General features: G+C 18.7%; 1 protein-coding gene across 4 annotated transcripts in view; it reads left to right on the forward strand.

The window, feature by feature from the left end:
* LOC108002410 (putative phosphatidate phosphatase) overlaps nucleotides 1–25434 on the forward strand; it is a 141714-nt gene that overhangs the window by 34877 nt on the left and 81403 nt on the right. For all 4 annotated transcript variants that reach the window (XM_062081562.1, XM_062081559.1, XM_062081561.1 and 1 more), the window contains exons 3-4: nucleotides 11731–11835; nucleotides 16670–16869. In XM_062081562.1, coding sequence (XP_061937546.1) covers nucleotides 11731–11835; nucleotides 16670–16869 — 305 coding nt within the window. The remainder of the gene's footprint in view (nucleotides 1–11730; nucleotides 11836–16669; nucleotides 16870–25434) is intronic.

Consider the following 25434-nt stretch of genomic DNA (forward strand, 5'->3'; position numbering starts at 1 on the left):
TTAATTTCTTAAATATATGTAAAAAATATTTTTTATTTCATATATTCTATTTGTGAATATTTTAATAAAATTTGAAATGAATTTATAGTAAGTTTAAATTAAATTTATATTATGAATTAAATTTTGATTAGATGTATGTTATTTTCTTTAATTCAAATACTTCGCAACAATGAGTTAATAAAATTAAGATTTAATTAATTTGACTTAAGAAACTTAATTTAAAATTTAGATATTTATTTTAATATTTATCAAATATAATTCAATATTCGATGTAAAAATAAATTTATTGTTTTAAATCTTTCCTTAGATTTTATATGAATTATATAAATAAAATTATCATTTATATCATATTTTCATCTCTTATATTTTAATGCATTTTCTTTATTATTTTATAAAATTTTATGAAATATAGAAAAAATATTTCTAAAAATCTTGAAATTTTCTCATTGTTCTAATTTATTTTTATTCTGGATTAATGTTTAATGATTAATTAATTGAAATTTATATTATACAGATTTATCATTCAAAATCGTATTTTAAATCAAGTCAAATAAGTTTATGTTGATAAAATGATTGTAAGTTACTTGAATATAAATGATTTGAAGTTAAGCTTGAGAATGACCATAAAAACTTTATCCTAATATCAAACAAAAAAATAAAAAATAGTTTTATATTAAAATAGTTTTAAATTTATTCAATGATTTTTTTCAGTTCAAGTAATCTGAACTAGATTTTATTTTTTTTATTGCAAAAATATAACTAAATTTTTCTAATCATCACTATAAATTATTATATAAATATTAATTATAAATCTTCAGAAAATATAGTAAATACTTTGTAACTTTTAAGCGAAAGTGTACAGCTTAACCGAGTATTTTTGGTAAGATATCTGTTGGTTCATACAGTTATACACTCGAAGTTGGTTAATTAGATAATCAACTGGACTAATTTGAGACATTTACATTTTCGGTGGTAAATTTCTTCGATATAATTGGATTCCACGTATATAGTTTCTAGGGACCAAGATATTCTTGGTTTAATTAAAGAGCTACCATTTATGTTGCCTGTCGTGCTGGTTGAATCTATAACTGGTTCTTTAAAGTATTCAAGTTGAATTTGACGTTTGAATAATCGTTGCAATGATTTTATTTCGTTAATAATTATGTGCTGTGTATGTTTATGCAAATTTGTATTTTTTATTAGTACGAGTAAAGAGTGAAACTTAAATAATGACTTGGTTTATTCTTTAATATTTCAAAGAATATTTTTCTTCGAAAAATTCTTTTGTAAATATATAATATTTATATATATTTAATTCTTTGAAGGAAAAAATGAAATTTATATAAAAATTTGATTTATTTTCTGAACATTATCATAAGGAATATTTTTCTTCAGATACTTTTACAGATTATATATAATTATTTTTCTCTTTTTGAGAAATATTAATAAATATGTACACATTTTAATTTTTCTTCAATTGAAAAATTTATATAATATATATAGCAAAACACATTTTTTTATTATTCAAACATATTTTTATTTATGAATATATTGTTCTATTCATATATTTATGAAAGTATAATATTCTATGTAAATTATGAAAATATAATATATAAATATATAACATTTAAATTTGAAATATTTTTAGAAATTTCTCCTGAAGATTTTCTTTGTAGGAAATATAGAAAAAACCAAAAAATAAAAAATCAGGTAAACTGAGTAAAACTAGTTAAATGTTATATGAAATTTTAAAAATTTTTAATATAAATTATGAATGTTAAATTAACAATTTCAAATGAAATTAAAATTATATTTAATGTTATATGATTGTTAAAAAAAGTTATTAACTTAAATCAACTTAACAAATATAAATCATGAAACTAAAAATTAAATAAATTATTTTTTTATATTAATTAATTTATATTCATTTTAAGTTTAATTTCACCTAAAATTAAAATTAAATAAAAATTCATTCAACTATTAAACAATTTAATAGTTTGCATTGAATTTTTTTAATCGCTCTAATATGATTAATTATCTGTAGCAATAAATCTCATTAAAACCGGACTCAAGTTATATTAGCCTAAATTGTTTCGAAGAAAAGTTTTTGTTTTTATGAACTGTTAAGTAAAATTTTTATAACACTATTCAAATCTTGACAATATTATATATTAAAAAATCATCAAGGTCGGAAAATGGTATCTTTTTGTAAATAATTAACTTGAAAAAAATTATATGAGTGGATAAACAAATGAAAATCATCGTTCAGTACGTGAAGTGCATATAATATTTGCATACTTATTACTTATTCTTCAATGTTATCTTAAATAAATTAAGTGTGAAAATTGTTATAATGTTCTTGGTTTATGCTTGAAAAAATTGTAAATACTACATCAATGTATGATATGTTAATAAATATACATAAAATGAAATAATGAAAATCGTTCATTTGAATTCTTTTATTATTTGTTTTTTTTTGCGATAAGGCTATAGATAATTTTGTTCTTGTTCTTTTTTTTATTGGTCAATACTGATTGTAAATGAAAGAAATATTTGAATGGACATATATATAAATTGTTTTATTGGTAAATGATGTATACATATACAAATGATGTATAGTATGATTTGATACTTTATAAGTATATATTTATTTGCATTTTATAAATTTGTTAAAGTTATAATTACTATTATTTTTTGTTTTTTTAAATATATTTTTAGATATATTTTTATTATTATATATATAATTTTTATTATAAAAATACTTAATATCTTTACTTTATATTATTTTTTAGTTAAACTAAAATTTTTATGTTTTTTTAATATCATTCATAGTTTGAAATATAATATTTTAATAGTTTTCTAAAAGTTCATATAGTTTTATTTATTATTTATATAATTATTTATTTATATAGTCTTTGCAATAATTTTTTGTTTGTCTAAACAAATTGATTTTCAAATATATTTACTATATATATTTCTTTATTATATTTATTTTTATTAAATTATATTTCTTTTCTCTTTTTTATTTCTGTCTTATATTACAAATTTATTGATATTTTGAAATGAATATGTAATATATAATATAATACAATGTAATACAATAATAAATAAATTAAGATTTATAACATAATATAAAAAAACAAATTAAGGATTATTGCAAAATGATAATTTTTTTATATTCACACCAAATTTCATTATTAAAAATGAAATATTTATTTTTACGTAATGAAAAAATATTATTTGTTAAAAAGAAAAATTAAATTTTTATAAATTATTAAACGAAGATTTATAAAACCAACTAAATAATTTGTAATTCACAATGATATTATTATTCATATAATATCAATGTACATATATAGTACAATGTATATACTATATACATACATAGTACATATATAGTACAATGAATATTTACTTTCTTACAAATTAAAAAGAAGAAAGCAGAAAAACTATAAAATTAATATAAAATTTAACATTTCTAAACTGAACAAATTTAAAAAAAGAAGAAACAAGGAAAAATAAAATGAAATAAAAATAATAAAAATATTTTACAAAAAAAATTGATTTGCTAAAGAAGACATGAATGAAAATATTTCTTACAATTGTCTTTCTGAATTAGCGATACACGATCGTTTCTTGGCCGCCGATTAAATTGCCGATTAAATTCGATTTATCTATTTATCTAAACGTATATAGTGGCACTTGAAATAATAAGCAATCCCTTGTTAGTAACGAGATCCTTCTTCTAAGTTGTCCCAACTGTGGGAATTCCAACCGAAGCCGTTTGTTTGCATCTCCGCGTGAAACCATTCTCGGACCACGAATTTTCTACCTGTTTCTCGTTCTTCAGGAATCTGAGAAGGATTCGTGACCTCTCGAGGCTCATAGGATCTTTGATTCCTTTATTCTTCGTGCTTAAAGAAAGATAGACAGGTGGATGAGTCGATTGCTTTTACGAAAGGGAACTAATATTTTAATTTATTTCGATTGAAAAATCTGATATGCATGTGGAAAGAAAGAATCACGAGTTGAATTGATTGAAATATATACAGAGTGTTTTGCAATTTTTCGATCTCATTTTTTTCATCGATTGTAATTGTAAATATATTCTTGTATTCGATTTTATTTGAAATGATAATATATTTTTGGATAAAAAAGAGGAAAAAAAAATAAAGTAGCAAAAGAAGACGATTTAAATAATTTATTTAAATTAGTTAAATTGTTTTATCAAATAATGTTTTCAAATAATACAACTGTATACAATGTGTTAACGATGATCGATAACAGGTATTGTACTATGTATAATATACTATGTATAATATACCATGTAATCAATTGTTAAATGCTTTTTGCTCGTAAAAACTAGTTTTACACGGTTAGATATGTTTGTAGGAATTCGTGATCGTTTGTGATGTTTTATGGCCCGGTAAATAGAAAAAATATCGAACAATGTATCTGGGCCATAGATGATGTATAGATACAACACGAATGATCTACTTGTAAAGAGTTTGTGAAAAATAATAAGTAGCGACAGTGATTGAGTGTGGAAATAACATGGTAAAGTGCCTATAGAAATGAATAAAGAAATATATGGAAATAACATAGCTCGATTTTGATGAAATTTATTCTTAAAAAAATATTTAACGCGTATTTTTTTTTATCAATTGACATTCACTTTGAAAAGCTAAAAACAAATGAAAAATTTGAGGATTGAAAACATTTTTCTTTAATATATCGAGAACTAGATGACAGAAAAATCTTTTCCTTTTCAAATTGCATATTTTTGAACGAGGAATTTAAAACATAATTTAAAAAAAATTAATTTTTTAAATATATATTTAATTTTTCAATAAATTTTTTATTAATTTTTTTATTAAATGATAGTTTACATATATAGATTATAAATTATAAATTAAAATAAGAAATATACGTTTTTGAAATTTTTTGTTTCTTTTAATTTCATTATGAATTTTGTTGAAATGAGATTATTATTATAAATTATAACGTTTATAATAATGAAAATTTTTATTTTTAAGTATATTAATAATATTCGCGGTCAGAATGCCTTTTTATGAATGTTTCTAATTTTCCTTTTCTTCCATGCATTTTTAAAATTCCATTGTTTATGAAAAGTGAAAGAGAAGCGGGTATCATTATAGCTTGCTAGTATATCATGAGATTCTTTTTCCAATGTTGCTGAAATTATTCAGCGTCTTGCGAATTATAAATTGTTATTTATTAAAAATTATACTGGAACATGAAATGGACTATATGGACTATATGGAATATGGATTATATTATACATATAATGGACGATATATAGAGTATTAATATATTCTTGAGATATTTTCTAGAGATTAATTCTAACAATTCTAATTCTTCTCCGTTTTTCATTATCATCACGCTCTATTTATATTTCATCCAATTTAACTTACTAATAAATTGAAACTTACTAATAAATTTATATTGTTTATAATTTAATAAGTAACTTTCAATTGATATTTTTGTATACCAATTTTTGTATTTATTTTTAATTTCTAGAATCAATATTTTAAAGATATCTTATATACTATATATTATATATAATATATATAATACTAATATATTATATAAATCTGTGAAAGTTTCTCCAATTTATAATATTTAACAATAAATAATGGTTATTATATACAGCACTCTAATAATAATATAACATGTGTTTCTTTCTTAAATATGAATAAGTATATTGTATAAATATGCAATGTCAATGCCTTTTAATCAAATTGCAAAATTTGATTTGACAATTAAGAAAATTTTTTCTTTTTATAGCTGAAAAGAAAAAAAATGCAAATAATATAGAACAATAAAAACAAATTTTTATTCATTAAAATAATTGTTATTATTATTCTATTTAACTATTATTCTGCTACTAATGTTCAAGATTTTAAGAAATGAAAATTTGTTTGTCTTTATAGTTCTAGAGATAATTAACCAGATTGAGAATCATATATAAAATATTCAAGAAGATGAAAATATCAAAGAAGATGAAAATTGAACAAGAAATTTTTATTTTTAAATTTCGTGATAACATTTATATTTTTTTTTGTAAATTTTCTCTAATTGAAAACAATAAATGAAATAAAGTATTTTTTGAAATAAATAAAGTATTTTTTTTATCATAAAAGGAAAGAAATAACGGAAAAAGGAAAGAAATTTTTTTGATTATTTAATAAAATAATAGATTTAATACCAATATCATCAAATCCAAATTAAATTTTATCTGAATTTCGAGAGGAGAATTCAAGTTTGATAAATTATTTCTATAATAGATTCTATAATAGATTCACCGAGGAATAAAACTTTTAGTATATTCATTAAAATAAAATAATTATTTTTAAAATTGGATGAAGTGATTTAAATTCTTTCGAAATGTTAAAAGAATTAATTTATAACATATTTAGTTATAATTTACAAAAGACATATTTTAAATCTTTATAGATTCAAATAAAAAAATTAAAAATTCTGTCCTTTATTCTTTTCTTTACAATTCAATCAATAAAAATTTTAACAAATTTTCTTTTTACACATTATTTAGTAATTCTTTTTAAATATTTAAAAAAAATTCAAATCATTTGATTCAATTTTAAAAAAGTTATTCGATCCTAAAGAGTGTGCAAATATTTTTATCCATCATAGAAAAACATACAGAAAATTAAAAAATGCAATAATATTTGTTTTCTCGAAAAATTAATTTTTAATTAATCTAAAATCCCAATACTTCGTAGACATGACCATATATGTATAAATAGAATTGAGCATATGAATTGAGTTCCACGTGTAATCCGATTCTACGTTTTCTAACCAGTTCTAAGATCAGTTTCCTCTTTTTTCACTCGACAATTAATCACAAGCAACGTGTGCCAGGGGCCATAATCCACGATTAAAAACTGTGGGTAAAAGGCAACGACTTCGAAATTCTCGAGAGCTTTATGAAGCTGGTAATCTCTCCTTCGGCATCCACCGATCTGTCACGGCCCCAACAAAAGTGGGTTAACCGACCAGATTCCAGATAAAGGTTGCCAGGTGATATAAGACCGAGAGAGATGGGAAAATGAATGAAATACAATGGCAGGTTCTCTCGTTTTTACCTGTTTCAATGTTCTTCTCTTCTATGTGAAGAAGGGAAGGAACGATAGTGAGAGAAAAAAGACGAGTTAATTTTGTATTCTACAATTTATTTATTTATGGCAAGTGAACTTTGATTTCAGTGCAGTAGATAGCCATGCAGAGGTGATTTTTGCTAAGAAAAGTTTATATTCGTGGAAAAAATGTGCTTCTTCGGATTGCCAATTCGTATGAATTATTTTCCGATTGATGATAATAAAATATATATTAATTTTGGAAGATAAATATGATTAATATAATAAAAGATATAAATTAATCAAATTGTGATTATCTGGAGTTTCGATCATCCAGATTTTTCGATTATCAAGAGTTTCGATTATTCTGTAGTATATAGTAATTATAAAGTTTCTAAATTTCTGTGTAGAAATCAGTTGTTGAAATATTGTTTAATTCTTATGTTATATTGATTTGAATATCTTCAATGGAACTAAAATAATATTTTTTCAAATAATAAGATTTTATTTTGAGAACAGAAAATAATTCACAGATGTCAATTTGGAATAAGATAAGAAAAAGAAAATCAAAAATTTGGTTAAATTTATTAAAACATATTAAAATAATACATTGAACACATCTTTTGAACATTATCTCTTAAATTATGTTTACATTAAGCTATTTTTTATTCAACCAACCAACTATCAATCGACCTCTAGTAGCTCAATAACATCTGTATAAATTAAATATCAATTAAATTGATTGTACAAAGTTTCTCTATTTCCTTCTTAATCGAGTAATTTACTAGTGTCAATGTAGTTGATCTTACAGTTACCTTGAACATATGTCAAGTCAAAGCTCTAGTATAATTGTTTTTTTTTCAATTTATTTTCTTTTTTTCACTTGAAGTCGATTCAACTTGGTTAAATTTCCTGATCGTTTTATGAAGCTAGTAAGCAACTTTTAATCTATCAATTCAATCAATCAATTTCTAATTGTACATTTCATCTGATTAAAATTTAGTTTACATGAGCAATTTTTATCAAATTGTGATCGACTTGATTGATCGATCAATCTTGCTTAATGTAAATTCAGTTTTATAAGTATCTTTAATCGATCTCTTATTGGGATCAAACATATGTAGGATTAATTAATATAATCTTGAAACAACTTTGGAAGATCGATTTTTTCTGGAGATCGAAACAAATATAAAAATTGATATAAAAGAATAAAAATTTTGATTAAGAATTATTTATTTATAAATGATTTAAATTTACTTTAAATGAAGCGAGGCAAGAACAACCTCATTCTATTTCTATATAGATTTTTGTATATCAACTTTTGTGTTCATTTTCGTTCATGAAATGGATTCTTTAAAAATATATTTGAAAATGAATTTATTAACAAAACATATTATTATACAAGAAAAACTTTTAAAATGATTCATTTAAAATGAATCTTGGACTATTAGAAAATGAAATATTAGAAAAAGCAAATATTTAATTAGTAATAAGATTTTTTAATAGAATCGAAATTTTATTCCATTGATATAATTTGTTAATGCTTGAAATTATATAGTTAAATTTTGTAATTATAAAATATTTATTTTTATTCCAATTGAAATATTAATTTAAAGTTAAAAAATTTATAATTAGAAAATATAATATAATAAAATAAAATAAAATATAAATTTATAATTTATAAATTTTTTAACTAAATAAAAAACATTAAAAATAATTTAATTTTTTTTTATTTTATTTTAATTTTTTTATCTTTTCTCTTTGAGTAAAAGTACACTTTGATCATCATTCTATAATTTTTATTGTTTATAATAGTCCACGTATAGTAATGTCGATCAATATTTAACCTTTTGTGCTTCAATGTTTAGAGTAATTATTAACCAATAACATCGATTTATTCCTGACATATTCGATATGTTCTATCTTCGATGTATATATAGCAGATCTTATTTTAATTGTCTTATTTTAATAAAATTTATTGAGATTTATTTATATATTACTTATTGTTAGTTTAATATATTACTTAATTTTATATTTTATATTTATTTATACAAATTTTATATTATTAACATTTTTTTAATTAATTCATTTTTTTAACATTTTTTAATTAATTAAATTCTAAATTTAAATTTAGAATTTAAATTATATTATTTATTTATATTATTTTACACATTCAAATTAATAAATTTATAATATAATAATAATAAAAATAACAAAATTAATAAAAATAATTAGTAAAAAATAATAAAAAATAATAAATTATTTAGAAATTATTATAATAATATAATAAAAATAAAAATTAAAAAGAAAAAAAATTAAAAAAATAAGAAAATTAAAAAAATAAAAAATTAAAAATAAAATTGAAAGTTCTTAAAATTAATTTTAGAATAATTGTTTTTTGTATATAAAATTTGGAAAATTAAACGTATATTTTTTTGGAATTAAAAACGCCCATATAATTTTAATTTTCCCATCTTATTGATGAGTTTTTTGACTTTTAACTTTTAAACGTTTTACTTTCTCTTGTCATTGATTGATTGATTTGTCGGTACTTTGAGAAGGCAAGTATATGACCATATTAAATCCGAAGCAAGAGAAATCGTGCAGTTTTGAAAGCATTAATTGATTCGTGAATGACTATGTAATGCATTTAATATAGGATTTCGTTGATGATGTATTTTTATTTATTCCAACGAAAATACTAATGATTATATGGAATGAGTTTTATTCATAGTTTATATCGCGATTAATGGATATTACGGTGACATTTGCGTGAATCGAAATAAATTATATTTTTTAAAATTTATTTTAATGAGTCAGTTCATTAGAATCATTTATTAAAGATTTATAATGAAATTTAAAATAATCTTAAAAATAAAAAATTAAAATAATAGAAATAAAATGATAATTTATATTTAAATATTCGAATTTATTTCAAAACGAGATTTGAAAATTTTCAATATTATATAAATTCAAAATAATATATAATATGATTTGAAAATGTTATAAATATGATTAAAAATTCTAGACATTTGAATAGAATTTAAATTTTGAAAGTATTGATGTCTCGAAAGTCTTGATAGATTTCAAAATCTCGAAAATTTCTAGTTACTTACATAAAACTAACTTAACTTAACCTAATTTATATTCGCTAAAACATCGCACACATCGAATCATAGATGTATGATATAAGTTATGTGTATATATATATATACACATGTGTATATCTCGTTTTGAAATAAATTCGAATATTTAAATATAAATTATCATTTTATTTATATTATTTTAATTTTTTATTTTTAAGATTATTTTAAATTTCATTATAAATCTTTAATAAATGATTCTAATGAACTAACTCATTAAAATAAATTTTAAAAAATTTAATTTATTTCGATTCACGCAAATGTTTATATTATATATATATATACACACGTCCGCGCATGGTAAGTATATGCTACAGTATTGATGATTAGAAATTTCAGACGAAACTTATATCAATACAAAAATATGTACCATGAATAAGATGAATAAGAATTGACATATGCTTCATTAGAAAATATGCTTTAAAAAAATTAAAAATAAAAAATTAATATATTGTTAAAATAATATAATTTTAGTAAGATATTAAATCTTTTGCTTTTATTTAAATAATATTTTTATTTAAAATAATAGAAAAAATTTTATTTATGTTATTCGCTTTTATAATTTATAAAAATAAAATATTATATTTTAATAAATATTATACATATAACGCAATATACGAGATTCATTTTAAGAGTTGATCATCAATAAATAATAAAGAAACTAATTTATTTAGAATAAGTGATATAAATAAAAAATTATAATTTTTTAATTATTAATCTAAAAATTTATAAATTTAGAATAATCTTTTTCTATATCTTTTATTGATAGAGTTTTACAAATTAATTTTCAAATAGCTTTCAATTTGGAACTTCATGTAATCTTATAAGAATTGAAAATTTTGTTTTTTTTTTTAAATCGTAATTTTTATATTATATTATTGTTTTTATAATTAAATTATATATACCAGCATTTTTTAATCTATACTTATATATATATATATAAGTCATGATCCAATATTGGGTATTAAATTTTTAATATGTTATAAAATAAAACTATTCATATTATTTACTTGTCTGTTTTAAAAGCTGCTTAAAATACATTCAAGTGTTCAAACATGCAATTTTATTTATTTTTATAATATATACATAATATATACATATATAATTCCAGATCTATCTGATTTTTTAAAATTTTATATTATAAAACTTTAAAGTACAAGACAAAAAAGTTGAGAAACACTATTCAATACGATTTATCTCGAAACGATATTTATTGTATTGCGGTTTAATATGGATGATTCATACTTCGATTAAAATAATTTGTATTTTTCGATATCGCTTATCGAAATGATATTTGTTATATCACAATTTAATATTTATTTTTTATTTTATATATTTTTCTTGAATATTTTATCTCTGCACATTTTATAAATTATTGTCAAAATATCATAATAAATATAAAATACATAAATATATAATATAAATACATAATATGTAATAAGTACATAAATATAAAAATTATGTTGCAGATGTTGGCAGGTGAATATCTTTATGCAAGGTATTCTAATGCAGATTCGACAAAGATATTATTTGGTTACAACATACCTCCATGGATATGGAATGCATATGAGAAGGTACATCTTTGTTTTTATTTTACAAAAAAAAATGAATTAACTCTTTCTTGTCCAGATATTCAAATTATGATTTCTAAAAACACGTTATAGAAATAAAGAAAACTTGTGACCGAGAAATCTTTCTTTTCATGCTTTTAACACTTTTCTTTTGTATATTTTTGTGAAAAGAGTTATGAAATGTTTTTCTCTCAATATTCAAAAGATTTTTTGTTATATATGTAAATACATCAAGGAAACTAAAAAAAATTTCAAAAAAATATAATATTATAATATTAATTTTTTTCTTATATCTTAATAATGAAAATATATATAATTTTTTTGAAATGATTTAATATAATTTTATTTAATTTTTTTTATTCAAAATATTTTAATTTTTATTTCAGATTTTAATTAAATTTTATCATAAACGAAAATAATTATTAATTATAATAATTATTGGATTTTTATCAAATAAATAGAATTTTTTTTTCTTATTTTTGAAATATATTTATTTAGTTTAATTAGTTTTTCTTTTTAGTCATCAAAAGTTTTTATTATTTATTTTTTTGAATTTTTTATTTAAATAAGTTCTTATTTAAATTGATTAAAAAAATGATTTACTTTTTACTGAATTACTTATTATCATATTGATTAATAAATGAATTTTGAAAAAATAGATCTATTCTAAAATCCTTTTTAATTTTTTATTCAAGAAATTACAATTTTTAATAATTTATTGAAAATATTAAATGAGAGAAATTCAAAATACCTAATATGAATATTAAACAAAAAAATTATGTCTCAATTTTTTTATAATTTAATAATTTTTTTATTCATTATATAAGTTATATCTATACTATATCTATATTATATTATATATTACACACACACACACACATTATATTTAATTATTTTTTTACAAGAATTTATAATATATACGTAAAAGTAAATATATACGAGTAAAATTATTTATCGATTTCCTTAAAATTCAAAGTTTTCCAAGTTATTGTTAAATATTATTAGTTTTTTTAGTATAATAATGCATCATACAAATTCATTATATTTGACAAATTATTGAATTTAAATAGTATATATATTTGTTTTATACTTTGAACTTATGTATCTGTATTCAAACTAATTATTTATCTTAATAAAATGAATTTATACTATATATATATAATATACATATACTACATATAATATACATATTTAACATTACGAAGAATGATAATTGATTAAAAATCAATATTAATTAATTTATTTAACAGCACTAGAATATCAGATCTTTTTCAGCATATTCATACAAAATCATATTATATTAAATATTATATCTATTAACACGGCAGTTTACATACATGAATATTATATAAAATATAATTCAGAAATCAACCGACAAAATTTAATTTGTGATTTCTCAGATAATTTCAAATAATTTTTTTCTTTATAAAAATTTTTGATTAGATTTTGTTAATATCTAACAGTTATTATGAAATATTATAATGAAAAGCAAACTAATTGAAAAGCTCGTAGACTTGTCACATCGCAGTGATAGTGTTAAGTATATGTTGCTAGTAAGTTGAAGTAGAGCAAATATATTATCAAAGTAATATATATATGTCGAATATCGATTCATCAACAGCATATCTAACGCTACTATTATTTTGCGACAAATGTACGTGCTTCGTGATTGGCCAGTGTTTTTCATTAATAACTTGTTAATAATTCCAATTGAAAATTTTTAAAAAGTAAAAAATTGCTTAAAATCAACTCAAAAATCACCATTAAATTATTTGTCGGCTGATTTCTGAGATATCCTATATATGTATTCGTAATGAGATAAAATGGATAAAGATATACGTTGTCAGTGTGTAAACAGCAGGCGATGGTGCTCGATCAGCAAAAAATTCAGCTAGCCATGCTAGCCATGTTGTACCGATGCCGTGCTATTGCCATTAAATGGATGCATTTCTATTAAAGTACATGCGTATATATAATTAATGTGAATATATTAGTCCAATGCTATAATATAATTCCACTGCTATTAAATAAGCAACGACCTTTATACATATATTATATATTTTATATCGAAAATATAAATTATAATATTATTAGATATTCAGAATAATTATTGAATTTACATTATATAATTTAATTGAGAAAAAATTAATAATATATATTAAATAATAAATATTTATATAATATTTATATAATAAATATTTAATAAGAAATTATGTTAATGTATTAATTTATATAAACTATATTAACTATGTTTATTTATATTTTTAATTATCAATATTGAAACACAATAATGCAAAATATTATATAATATATATAATATGATAATTTATATTTTGTTAAAAATCAAATTAAAAATGTATTATTAATTCATTTATTTTATAAAATTCATCAATATTTTTAATTTTAGCATTTTTAATTTCAGATTATATTAAAATTTAAAATTTAATTTATATTAATAATTATAGTGTATTATCTATATTTTTATTAGTTTTATATATAGTTTTATATAGTTTTTATCATCTTAATATTTTTTAATATATTTATGACAAAAATTGATATTTGATTTTTAAATATTGCATTTTAAATATTGATAATTTTTTTTTATTATTTCATTATTCATTCATTAATTTTAAATTAATTTCGTTAATTTATTTTATTTATATAATATATTGATGTAATTTATATTCATTAGAATTTTTAAAACATTAAATCTTGGTCATTTAATTTTTAATATAGTAAGTAATAATAAATATAGTAATATAGTAAAAAAAATATAGCAAATACAAATATAGTAAAGTAATATAAAGTTATAATATAATTGAGTTATTTCAAATCAAACAATAAAATGATTGATTTAGATTTTTTTTTTTGCATTTATCTGTATTTTTAAATTTTATATATTTTACATATTTTATAAATTCTAAAATGCTTTTTTGTATTTTGATTTTATTATATAAATATATAATTTGGATTTTCGTATATGAATTTTTTGACTACGATTTTTTGATTACATTTTTCTTAATTTTTCATTAAAAAATCATTTAATATATCTTCTAACTCTTTTAATGATCTAACTTGAGTTAGATCTTTCCTGTTTTTTTTGTAGAATATAAATCTAGATAAAAATTGTAAAAAACACAAGTCGAATTTTTTATTAAAACTACAATATATTAATATATATTTTAATATTTTAATAGAAATTAGTTCAACTTTTAACTTTCCTTAAACTTTAATCTAGATTTTAACATAGTGATATAAATTTTTTGTCGCTATTATATTATGTTAATATTATATTAATATTATGTTATATAATAATTTAATTAATTAATAATTATTATAAGATAAATTTTTTTTATTTTTTTATAATTTATTTCATATTTATAATTATATATATATATATATATATATATATATATATATATATATATATATAATAATTAATACATTCATATATATTATATTAACCTTTCATTTTTATGATATTTTATTATTATATATGATATTATATTATGATATTATATTATTTATTGTTTTATCTTTATTATATATTATATAATATTTTGACATACACATTACATAAAATAATTTAAATATTTTCATATTGCATATATGAAAATATATATACATACAGTATCATTTCTGCTATATAATATCTTTCGAATATCTTGTGAAACCAAATGCATACGAAATTACATCTTGAGTTAAAAATTAATGAAAAGATATGTTTTGCTTATAAAAGTATATACATTATTTTTTCCTGAATTTTTTTTTAATCTTTATCAGACGTAAACACTTTGCGCGTGACTTGCCGCCAGATCGTCTGTTTATTGAAGACTCGCATGGAAAGTGATGTAATTGTAATACATCATGGAATTTGTATTTATATCTATATTAATCATTTTCGTTGCTTCATAATGTGGAAGGTTAATATGATTAATTTAAAATACATTGTAAAATGAAAATGTAAATGTTCGTAGATTTGGCAATTTAGCATGATTTCGTATTTATCATCGTTAACGTACGTTTCAGATAATTTTAATTTTAAAATAAAATTGAATTAATAAAAATATAATTATCATGTTAAAGATAACATGCGATGAATAACGAAAATATTTAAATGTGATAAAAAAAATTTATTACGTAATTTATTGCGTAAGAGTATTAATGTAGATAATGAATTGCGTTTTCTTAAACAAATTGTATTTATAATATATATATAATAAAAAAAAAATGAATCGATGAATAAGTGAATTGTTCGATGATATTTTAACTGTTATAACTTTGTAAAAAGAAATCGTACAACAGTCACTCTGAACTCATTTTAAAGCGTGAAATCTCTACTTTCACAATTTTGAGTTCGTTTCTCTCAAAGATGTTTTTATCGTGTAATAAATAGAAAAGATAGTTTGAAGATATTGTCTAAAAAAATTTGAAAAATTCAATGCTATAAAGACATTGAAAAATTATTTTCACTAAATCCAGAATAGATTTGAAAATTGAAATCTCTTCTTTATTTGATAATTTTCCAAAACTTGCTTCAATTTTTTTAGCCAAGTTATAAAATATTGAATTATTGAATATTAAAATTAAACAATAAAAATTCAAGAAATATTAATTTTTCATCATTTTTTAACTTTATATTCAAAATTCATAATTTGGCAAAAAAAAAAAAATCATATAGCAAGTTTATTGATTTATTTTTATTTTATATCAAGATATACAATTATGAAATTTGAGAAATTCATTTATTGAGAATTCATTAAAAAAAATTAAAAATACAAAATTTGAATATATATAATAATTTTTAAAATTCTTATAATTGTTTTTAACATTTCAGATTGGCATATTTGGTTTTGGAGCAGCAATCACTGTTCTATTTACCGATATTGCCAAATATACGATCGGACGATTGAGACCACATTTCATGACTCTTTGTGAGCCTAACATCAATTGTAGCCTGATTGAAAATCAGCATAAGTACATTGAGAATTATTCCTGCACTCAGAATATCTCGAAGAGTCTTCTAAAAGAGATAAGGTAAATATATATATTATATAATAGAATGGAACAAAGAATCAAAATTATTATATTATATAATATCAGAAAAATAACAGAAGAAAAAAAGAAAAGTTAATATTCCAGATGTAAAAAAAAGTTAATATTCCAGATGTAAAAAATTGTATATTTTGCATAAAAAATGATTTCTGTAAAATTATTCTTTTATTATTCATTAATATTTTTCTTTCAATCTTATAAATTTATTTATTATTTTAAAATGAACATATAAAAACGATATTTGCAATGTATATAAGTATATTAATAATTTCCAAATATAATCCAAATTTCTTCATTTAAAATTAATTTTATAATAATAATCGATATAACATTATTTCCTGAAACAAAAATTAAATTTTTTGTTAATTTTAAATTAAAGTTAAATTTTATGACATTTTAAAAACTCGATTGAAGATTTTAACAATTTAAATATTACTATAGAAATTAATTTTTCATAAAAGGATATTTCTAGATTGATTCTAGATATCAAAAAAAATGCAAAAATTAATATATAATAACATTGATATAAAACTTATTTATTAAATTATAATAATTGAAAAGTTCGCATTAGATAAATAAAAACATCTGTCTTACGCCAATTTCACGAGGCTATTTTTATATTGTTTTATCTAACACAAAACTTTAATTGTTTATAATTTAATAAATAATTTTTTGTACCAATTTTCTTTTAACTTCTAAAGTTCTCTTTAAAAGTTTTTTCAAAGGAATATATTAATCTTCTGGTACATATTATATATATATAAAATGTATCAATATATAATGACACTAATCAGAATCTAGTAATATTATATTTTGTTATTTAAAATAAAAATATAATATATTTTTATAAAAATATAATATATTTTTATTTTATATACTTTCAATTTTAATTTGATTGCAAATTATAATATATTTAAAATGTATGTAAATGTCCTGCGGTTCCACAATTTCCATATTATAATTGAAATTCATGATTTTTATCCTTTCTTCAAAAATGGAAAGTTATTTCAATAGTCATCATTTTGAAGAAAGATGCTTACAATGTAGAAAGTTGTAATTATCAACTAATTATATATATAATTTAGAAATATTTTCATTTCAGTAGTATTGTTATAAGGAAATTGGAAATAATACCTTCATCAATGTATACAGTTTTTTAAAGAAACTGTTTCAAAAAAGATAATATATAATTTTTACATTATATAATAAGAGAATATATAATTTTTATATTATATATAATAACAAGAGAAAAATTTATGGTTATTATTTTTTAAAACGCACCATGTATATTTCTTCTTATATATATGCCAGATATTTTCAAACGACCGTTTTAATCGACAGTGCGGAAACGACCATTTAAAACAGCGATAAAGTTCAAGTAACTTTCATTCACCTTGAATGAGACAAGATAATTACCATGTTCAAGTGCAAGTGGACATAATTTAAATGATACAGGAAAATCCATATCATTCAAATTATTGCTTATCTCTTAATTTATCATTAATTATTAAATATTCTTTCAAAAGATCGTTTTTTTTAGAATTTAAATTTTTATATTTTAAAATATTAGATTTTTTGAAAAAATAGATAAAAGTAATTGAATAGGAGTTTTTGAATTGAATTTATTCGACGGTGAATCATCATAATTTACCAAAAGAAAATATTTTATGTCAAGTTTCAATTTTTATTTAATACAATAACATATAACAAATTCTAAAAAAGTATTAATATTATAGATATTTGTATAAAAAAATCTTTCAGATTTTTCGTTATAAGTGTAATAAATGAAAATTGTTAAACGTGTTTTAATTTGTTGTTCTTTCATATTTTTAAGTTTATATAAAATACTTTGGTTTGTAATATATTATTTAAATATTAGATTTTTAAAAATTAATTAGGGATTTTTATAATATAAATTTTTGCTACAATTTGTTATTGTTAATTTTGGGTAAATCTTGTAAATAAATTTAAAAAAAAGAAATATTATAGAAATAATCATATTTCCATATGTAGAATTTTGCAACCTTATTAGAATGATTTTAGAGAAAAAATTGAATTCTAAATTCAAAACAAACTAAAATAACTATCTATAAAATAAATAATGCTCAAAATATCAAGTTCCATTTTCAATGAAATTTACAAAATTAAGTAAATTTCTGAAATAAAAATAAAAATTTAACGATATAAAAGAGAATGAATTTTTAATAATAAATTAATTAAAAAATATAAAAAAAATAACTTGTACATGCAGATTTTTTGAATAAGCAATTAAATAAAAAATAGTTACTTATTATTTGGTTAATTTTATTATTGGTTTTACATCATTATTGCACAATTCATTAAGATATCATATTTCTGATATCTTAATAGATATTGTTAATATAATAAAATAATAGAAAATGTGAATTAATTTGAGGAATTTAAAGTTACATTTTTTCATAATTTGATTAATATGTCAGAGGAAACATAAAAGTCTTTAAAACATTGAAATATCATAATCCAAGAATATCATAATAAAGAACTTGAGAAAATATTATCAATACTCGAAATTTTTAATATTATATTTGATTTCAATATTCTTTTGATAATAAAATTTTAAATCTAAATATAAATAGATGATATTTAGCATAAATAATTTATGCTAAATAATAAGATTTTTGTAAAAAGAAATATATTTTATGTTACATAAGAAATATTTGGATATCTGAGAATTAATACAAAGATTAACGTAAGAAAAAAAAATACATAATAAAGATACACATATCAAATATAGTAGAATATATAGAATATATATATATCATATATAGTAGAATAATTTTACATAATTCTTAAGAATATTTAATCATAATTCTTAAGAAATTATTTTCATTATAAATATATCACAGTCAAAATATTAAATATTAAAACAGAAAAAAATATATAATACAGTAAATAATAAAGTAATTTTACATGATTCTTGAGAATATATTTAAGTTATTTTCGTAACAAATGAATCATATTACTCACAAGTATAATTTAATCTAAAATTGATTTACGTGTTCTTATTTATCGAGTTAAGAAGTGAAAGATCACTTAGAAGTGTCATTTTATTGAATATCATCAATTATCTTTAATACCCTCTATATACGGAATTTAAATACCGTAAAAGTATAATCATTCGCATACCGTGGCAGTGTCGTCAATATGAAAATATGTAGCGTTAGCTATAGAAACTAAATACGTCATAATTAAAGAACTTGATATCAGCTATGCAATTTTCAGTAGAGAAATTTTATTTTTAAATTAACGATCATTATTCGAAGAAATTAAAACTATTAATTTAATTCTTTAAAAAGATTTTTTTATTATTATTTTTAAATTAATAATTATTTAATTTTTTTAATTTGTTTATTTAATTCTTTTTGTTTAATCTATTAAAATAATAAAAAAACAAATATTATGAATATTAATAGAAAATATGCTCGATGGTATATATAAAATTTTTCTTTATTTTTTGTATGTACAATGCTATTACAATGATTAAATGTATCATTGATCTATTATATATTTATGATATGATTACATACATACAAATATGATTCTAAAAATCAAAACAAATACATAAGTTGATACACAAAAATGTTGATTAAAACATGTTTATTAAATCATAATCAGATCTTTCTTTCTTCATTATGTCATTATCGCGACAATATTTCCGTTTCATTTCATCTAATACAAATTTCAATTGCTTATAACTTAACAAATAAAAAAAAATCTGAACCGATATTTTTCTATACCAACTTTTGTGTTTGATCTCTAGAAATCAATTCTCCAAATATGTTTTAACACACTTTATATATTAACCCTTCTATATATTAACCCTTTATGTATTTTTATAAATGATACATAAAAATGTTTATTTCACAGTTAATGAAGTTATCTATATTTCCAAATAATTGATCTTAATCGTCTTGATTATAATTGATCGAACATTTCTATAACATTTCATGGATTGTTTGAGAACATTATTGTTATTGCAATAACACAATACTTGTTTAGAATCTACCTTAAAATATAGATCTTTCGCGATCAGTTATCCAACACCTAGTGATTAATAACAAAAATAATAAGAAAAAAATCGAAACAATTTCAAGAATGACTCGTCTATTATTGAGACGATTGTATCTATGTATTAGCTAAATATATATTGATCCATAAATAGAATTTATAAAATAAATTTTCATGAAAGAATCATGTTTATGTTCTTATGAGATTAACTTTACATGTAAATTTATTCTTATATTTTAATTTGCATAAATGAATCGAGAAAAATTGTAACCAATGTGAATGTTATCATGAATACGATTGGTATTGGAATTTAAAACGGAAATTAAAACTTCGCTTGATTTGTTGCTAACATCTTCTATCGTTTTATATGTAAATTAAGCTGTAATATTTTCTTTACCATTATTATTTAATACCATATTTATTTAAATTCTAAATTTACATGTTTCTTAAAAGCGATTATTAATGTTTAAAACGAAAACTAAAATCTTGTTTGAGTAGATAGGTTAATTTCTAATTGACAATTTCGTTTAATAATTTCTATTAATATATAAATGTGACTAAATTTAATTAAACTCCATTTTATATTTGACTAATGCAATTTGAGAAATAAATGCATATATTTGTATATAACAGAATAAAAAATAAAATATGATAAATAGAATGAAATACACAAAGATAAAATTCTAATATAACCAGTTGTATGAAGTATAAATAAATATAATAAATAAAAGTACTATGATTTTTTTGCTAATTCGAATAATTTTTACATATTATTCTTGATATTATTAGATTTTAAATAAAAATCGAAATCTAATTTTTAAATTCACAAAAAATTTGAATTCGAAATTTTCGAAACTCTGAAAATCCAGAATTTTTAATTTTTTTTCTAAAAAATATTTTTATCAAGAATTAAAATTTTAATAAATTTTGATTTTTGAAATTCTTCACTTAATTTTTTAGTTTGCAAAAAATTTAATTCTCATGCAAATTATTTTTTCCTCTGGATTTTCAAAAATTTCAAATTATAAAATATAAGGCAAATTCAAAAGCAAAAAAGTTTCGAATTCTTCTGAATTTCGAAGAGTTTTTTTGGTTTCAAAATTTAAAATCATTTTGAATAATAGAAATTTTATATTATTTATTATATAATTAAAATCACATCAATAAAAAATAAAAAATATTTTATAAACTAGTAGAGATCTATTCTACGTAATCTTACTTTAAACACTAACTGTATATAATAAAATAAAAATTAAAAATTTCATAATTATTCAAATTCAATTCATAATCATTATATATAAAAATTTCATATATATTATTAATCTGTCGGCATATTTAATTCTTCTTTTTCATTGGAAATCTCGAATCTTCAGGACAATAAATATCTCTTTTCAAAATATCTCGGATCACAAAACGTCGAATTGCGTGATAGTAACAATTCCAATCATAGTTACGAAAATAGAATTAACGATTGATGGGAAAGAATTGCTTTTATTATTTTTTATACAGAATAAAATATACACTAGAGCATTTGTGTTATTGCATTATTTCATTGATTCTAATAATATAAAATGAACTTTACTGTTGGAAATGATAAAATATAATAATCAAATGGAATTTTAAACAAAAATACATGAAAGAACAAGAAATTAAAAAATAAACCAATTGAGAAACATTTAAGAATATTTTATTGAATAATTAATTGATCTAATCTTATAAATTAACAAAAAATAATGAATATATAATATATAATATATTTTGAATAGAATAATTTATTATTATTAAATTATTTTAAATATGATAATATATATAAACAATTGGAACATAAATATTGAACGAACCTTTTACCAATACAATTAACATATGTCTAACCTTAACCTAATAAAGAGACAAAAAAGTATTTACATGTACAATCGGGGACAAAATTGAGTAGACAGGTGATGAAAATAATTGTGGATAAAGTTTAATCGAAATTACATTATTGTTACATATTTAAGTTTTATTTCTTATTTTATCTCTTTTTTTTAATTATATAGACTATATCATATTTTATTATATACAAAATAAATTGTTTGTAGAAAAATATAATTAATTATAGATGGACAAAAATAAATAGACAATACAAATAATATATGAAATTAATGATTAATATTATTATCTTTTATCATAATTATATTTATATTCATATTTTTACTTTTTACTATTAGATTTTTTATATAATATACTTTAAACTGCTAAAAAAAATCCATTTTTGTCTAGTGGAAGATTAGAATATAATAAAATTCACAAATTTTTAATAGAATTCGAATCTGAGTTTTTTGCCATAACTTATAATTCAATTGATTGACAAAATTTTATATTTTTTTAATAATATAATTTGAATTGTTATGATATTAAAAAATGAATTTCTTATCTAAATTCTATTTTATTAGTTTTTAAAATTTATATTACTATATTAATTTATTTATTAATATTTTTTATTTTATTAATTGAACTTAATATAATATAATATAATAATTCAATTTTTATTTTTTATTTTTTTTAGAAAAAAGATCTTTATTGTTTTAATTATTATATTTTAAAATTAACCATAAAATTATTATATTATTATATTATTATATTATACATGGATTTTAAATATTAATTTTAATTATTAAAAAATGTAACAATAATATGATTTCCATTAAATTTTATAAAATCAACAATTATTTTCATTATCTGTTTACTTAATTTTGTACTCGATTATATATATATTGTATATATAATATGTATGTTATATGTATATGAAGATATATGATTCGTGAGTGCCGTCCATTATCACTGAAAGAAAATATAGATATGTCAATATTGGTGTTTATAAAAAAGCAAAAAAAAAAAAAATAATAATAAAAGAAATTATAAAACAAGTTTTATTAAGAAAAAAAGAAAAAAGAATTTTTTAATATTTTATTTCATTAGAAATAAGATTTAATAAAATTAATTAATATAATTTAATTAATATATTTGTAATATACTTCTGATTTAATAATACATCAAAAACAAAACGTATTCATAATTTCAATAATTTGCAATAAAATATTTTATAAATTCATTAAAAATTTCTTCTCTTTTTTTTCTTATTTTTGAATTTGAAATAATAGTTATGTATTTTATTATATTGCTAATATCTTCAAACAAGAAATTGAAAAGTTATTTTAAAAAATATTTATTAATAATAAAATATATATAATAACATAATAAATAACAAAAAATAATCAAAGGAATAAACGAATGATTAAATAATATAATATAAAAGAAATTAATATATAATTATTTAAAAATAATATGTAATTAATAATAATGTGATATATTATTTAAATAATCATTTTAAAATTATCTAAAAATTAAATAATTTTTAATTTAAATAATAAAAAATTTAATTTACAATAGAATAATACAATAAAATTCCTTTTTCTTCATAAAATGAAAATCTATCAATCCATTCGAAATTATTTAATATAAAATTGATATAATAATATAATAACAACTATAATAAATTATAATATTTATTATTAATTTAAAATCAAAGTTTAAAAAATTAAAAATATTTAAAAGCAAAATTAAAAAATTATGATAGAAATTCTAAATATAAAAATCCTACAAATATAAAAATACATATATTTACTTTATAAATATTTATAATTATTTAGTATATTATTATAAATTAAATATTATAATAATCATAATTAATTATTATAATAATTTTAATGCAAAAAAAAACTCGTTGAATATCCACATTCTCCTTTATATATATACTAAAAACATAGTAAAGTAGAAAATTCCAATGATTCAGATATTTACGTCACTAGGTGCGCATACAGAACGTGGGATGATATTTTTTTCATTTCCGAATAAATCGATATTAAATATTTTTATGAATACTTACATTAGACATTAAATTTGAATACATTAGAATTGCTAATTTGTAATAATAAGCATTTAAATATATTATTTATAGATAATGAAAATTTATGATGAAATATATGATAATATGATGTATTTATATTATTCAATTAAATATTTTGATTGATAACATTTGGTAAATACACTGAAAATAAAGATATTTAAAAAATTTTAAAGTTATTTTTATTTACTTACTTTTTTTAAATATAATTATACATGCATTTTTCTGTATTAACTAATTTTTTTTTATTTTTCGAAAAAAATATAAGTAAAAAATTCATTATATAGTTTCGAAAATATTTTAACTTGAATTTTGTAAAATTTATTCTATAAATAAAATATGAATATCATTGTTTTTTTACCAAAAAAATTAATTTTTGATCATTTTTATCAAAATTTAAATTAAAAACGTTTCCTAATCTAATTAATTCTTAACTTAATGAAGTCTTTTTTCTTTTTCTAATCATGTTAGAGATTGTATTCGATTAATTATATGAAAAATCTTTTACATGTATATTTTTATTTTAATAAAAGATATATAAATATAGAGGAGAAATA

Source organism: Apis cerana, linkage group LG11 (genome assembly GCF_029169275.1).
Source record: "Apis cerana isolate GH-2021 linkage group LG11, AcerK_1.0, whole genome shotgun sequence".
In the NCBI taxonomy this organism is placed as follows: Eukaryota; Metazoa; Arthropoda; class Insecta; order Hymenoptera; family Apidae; genus Apis; species Apis cerana.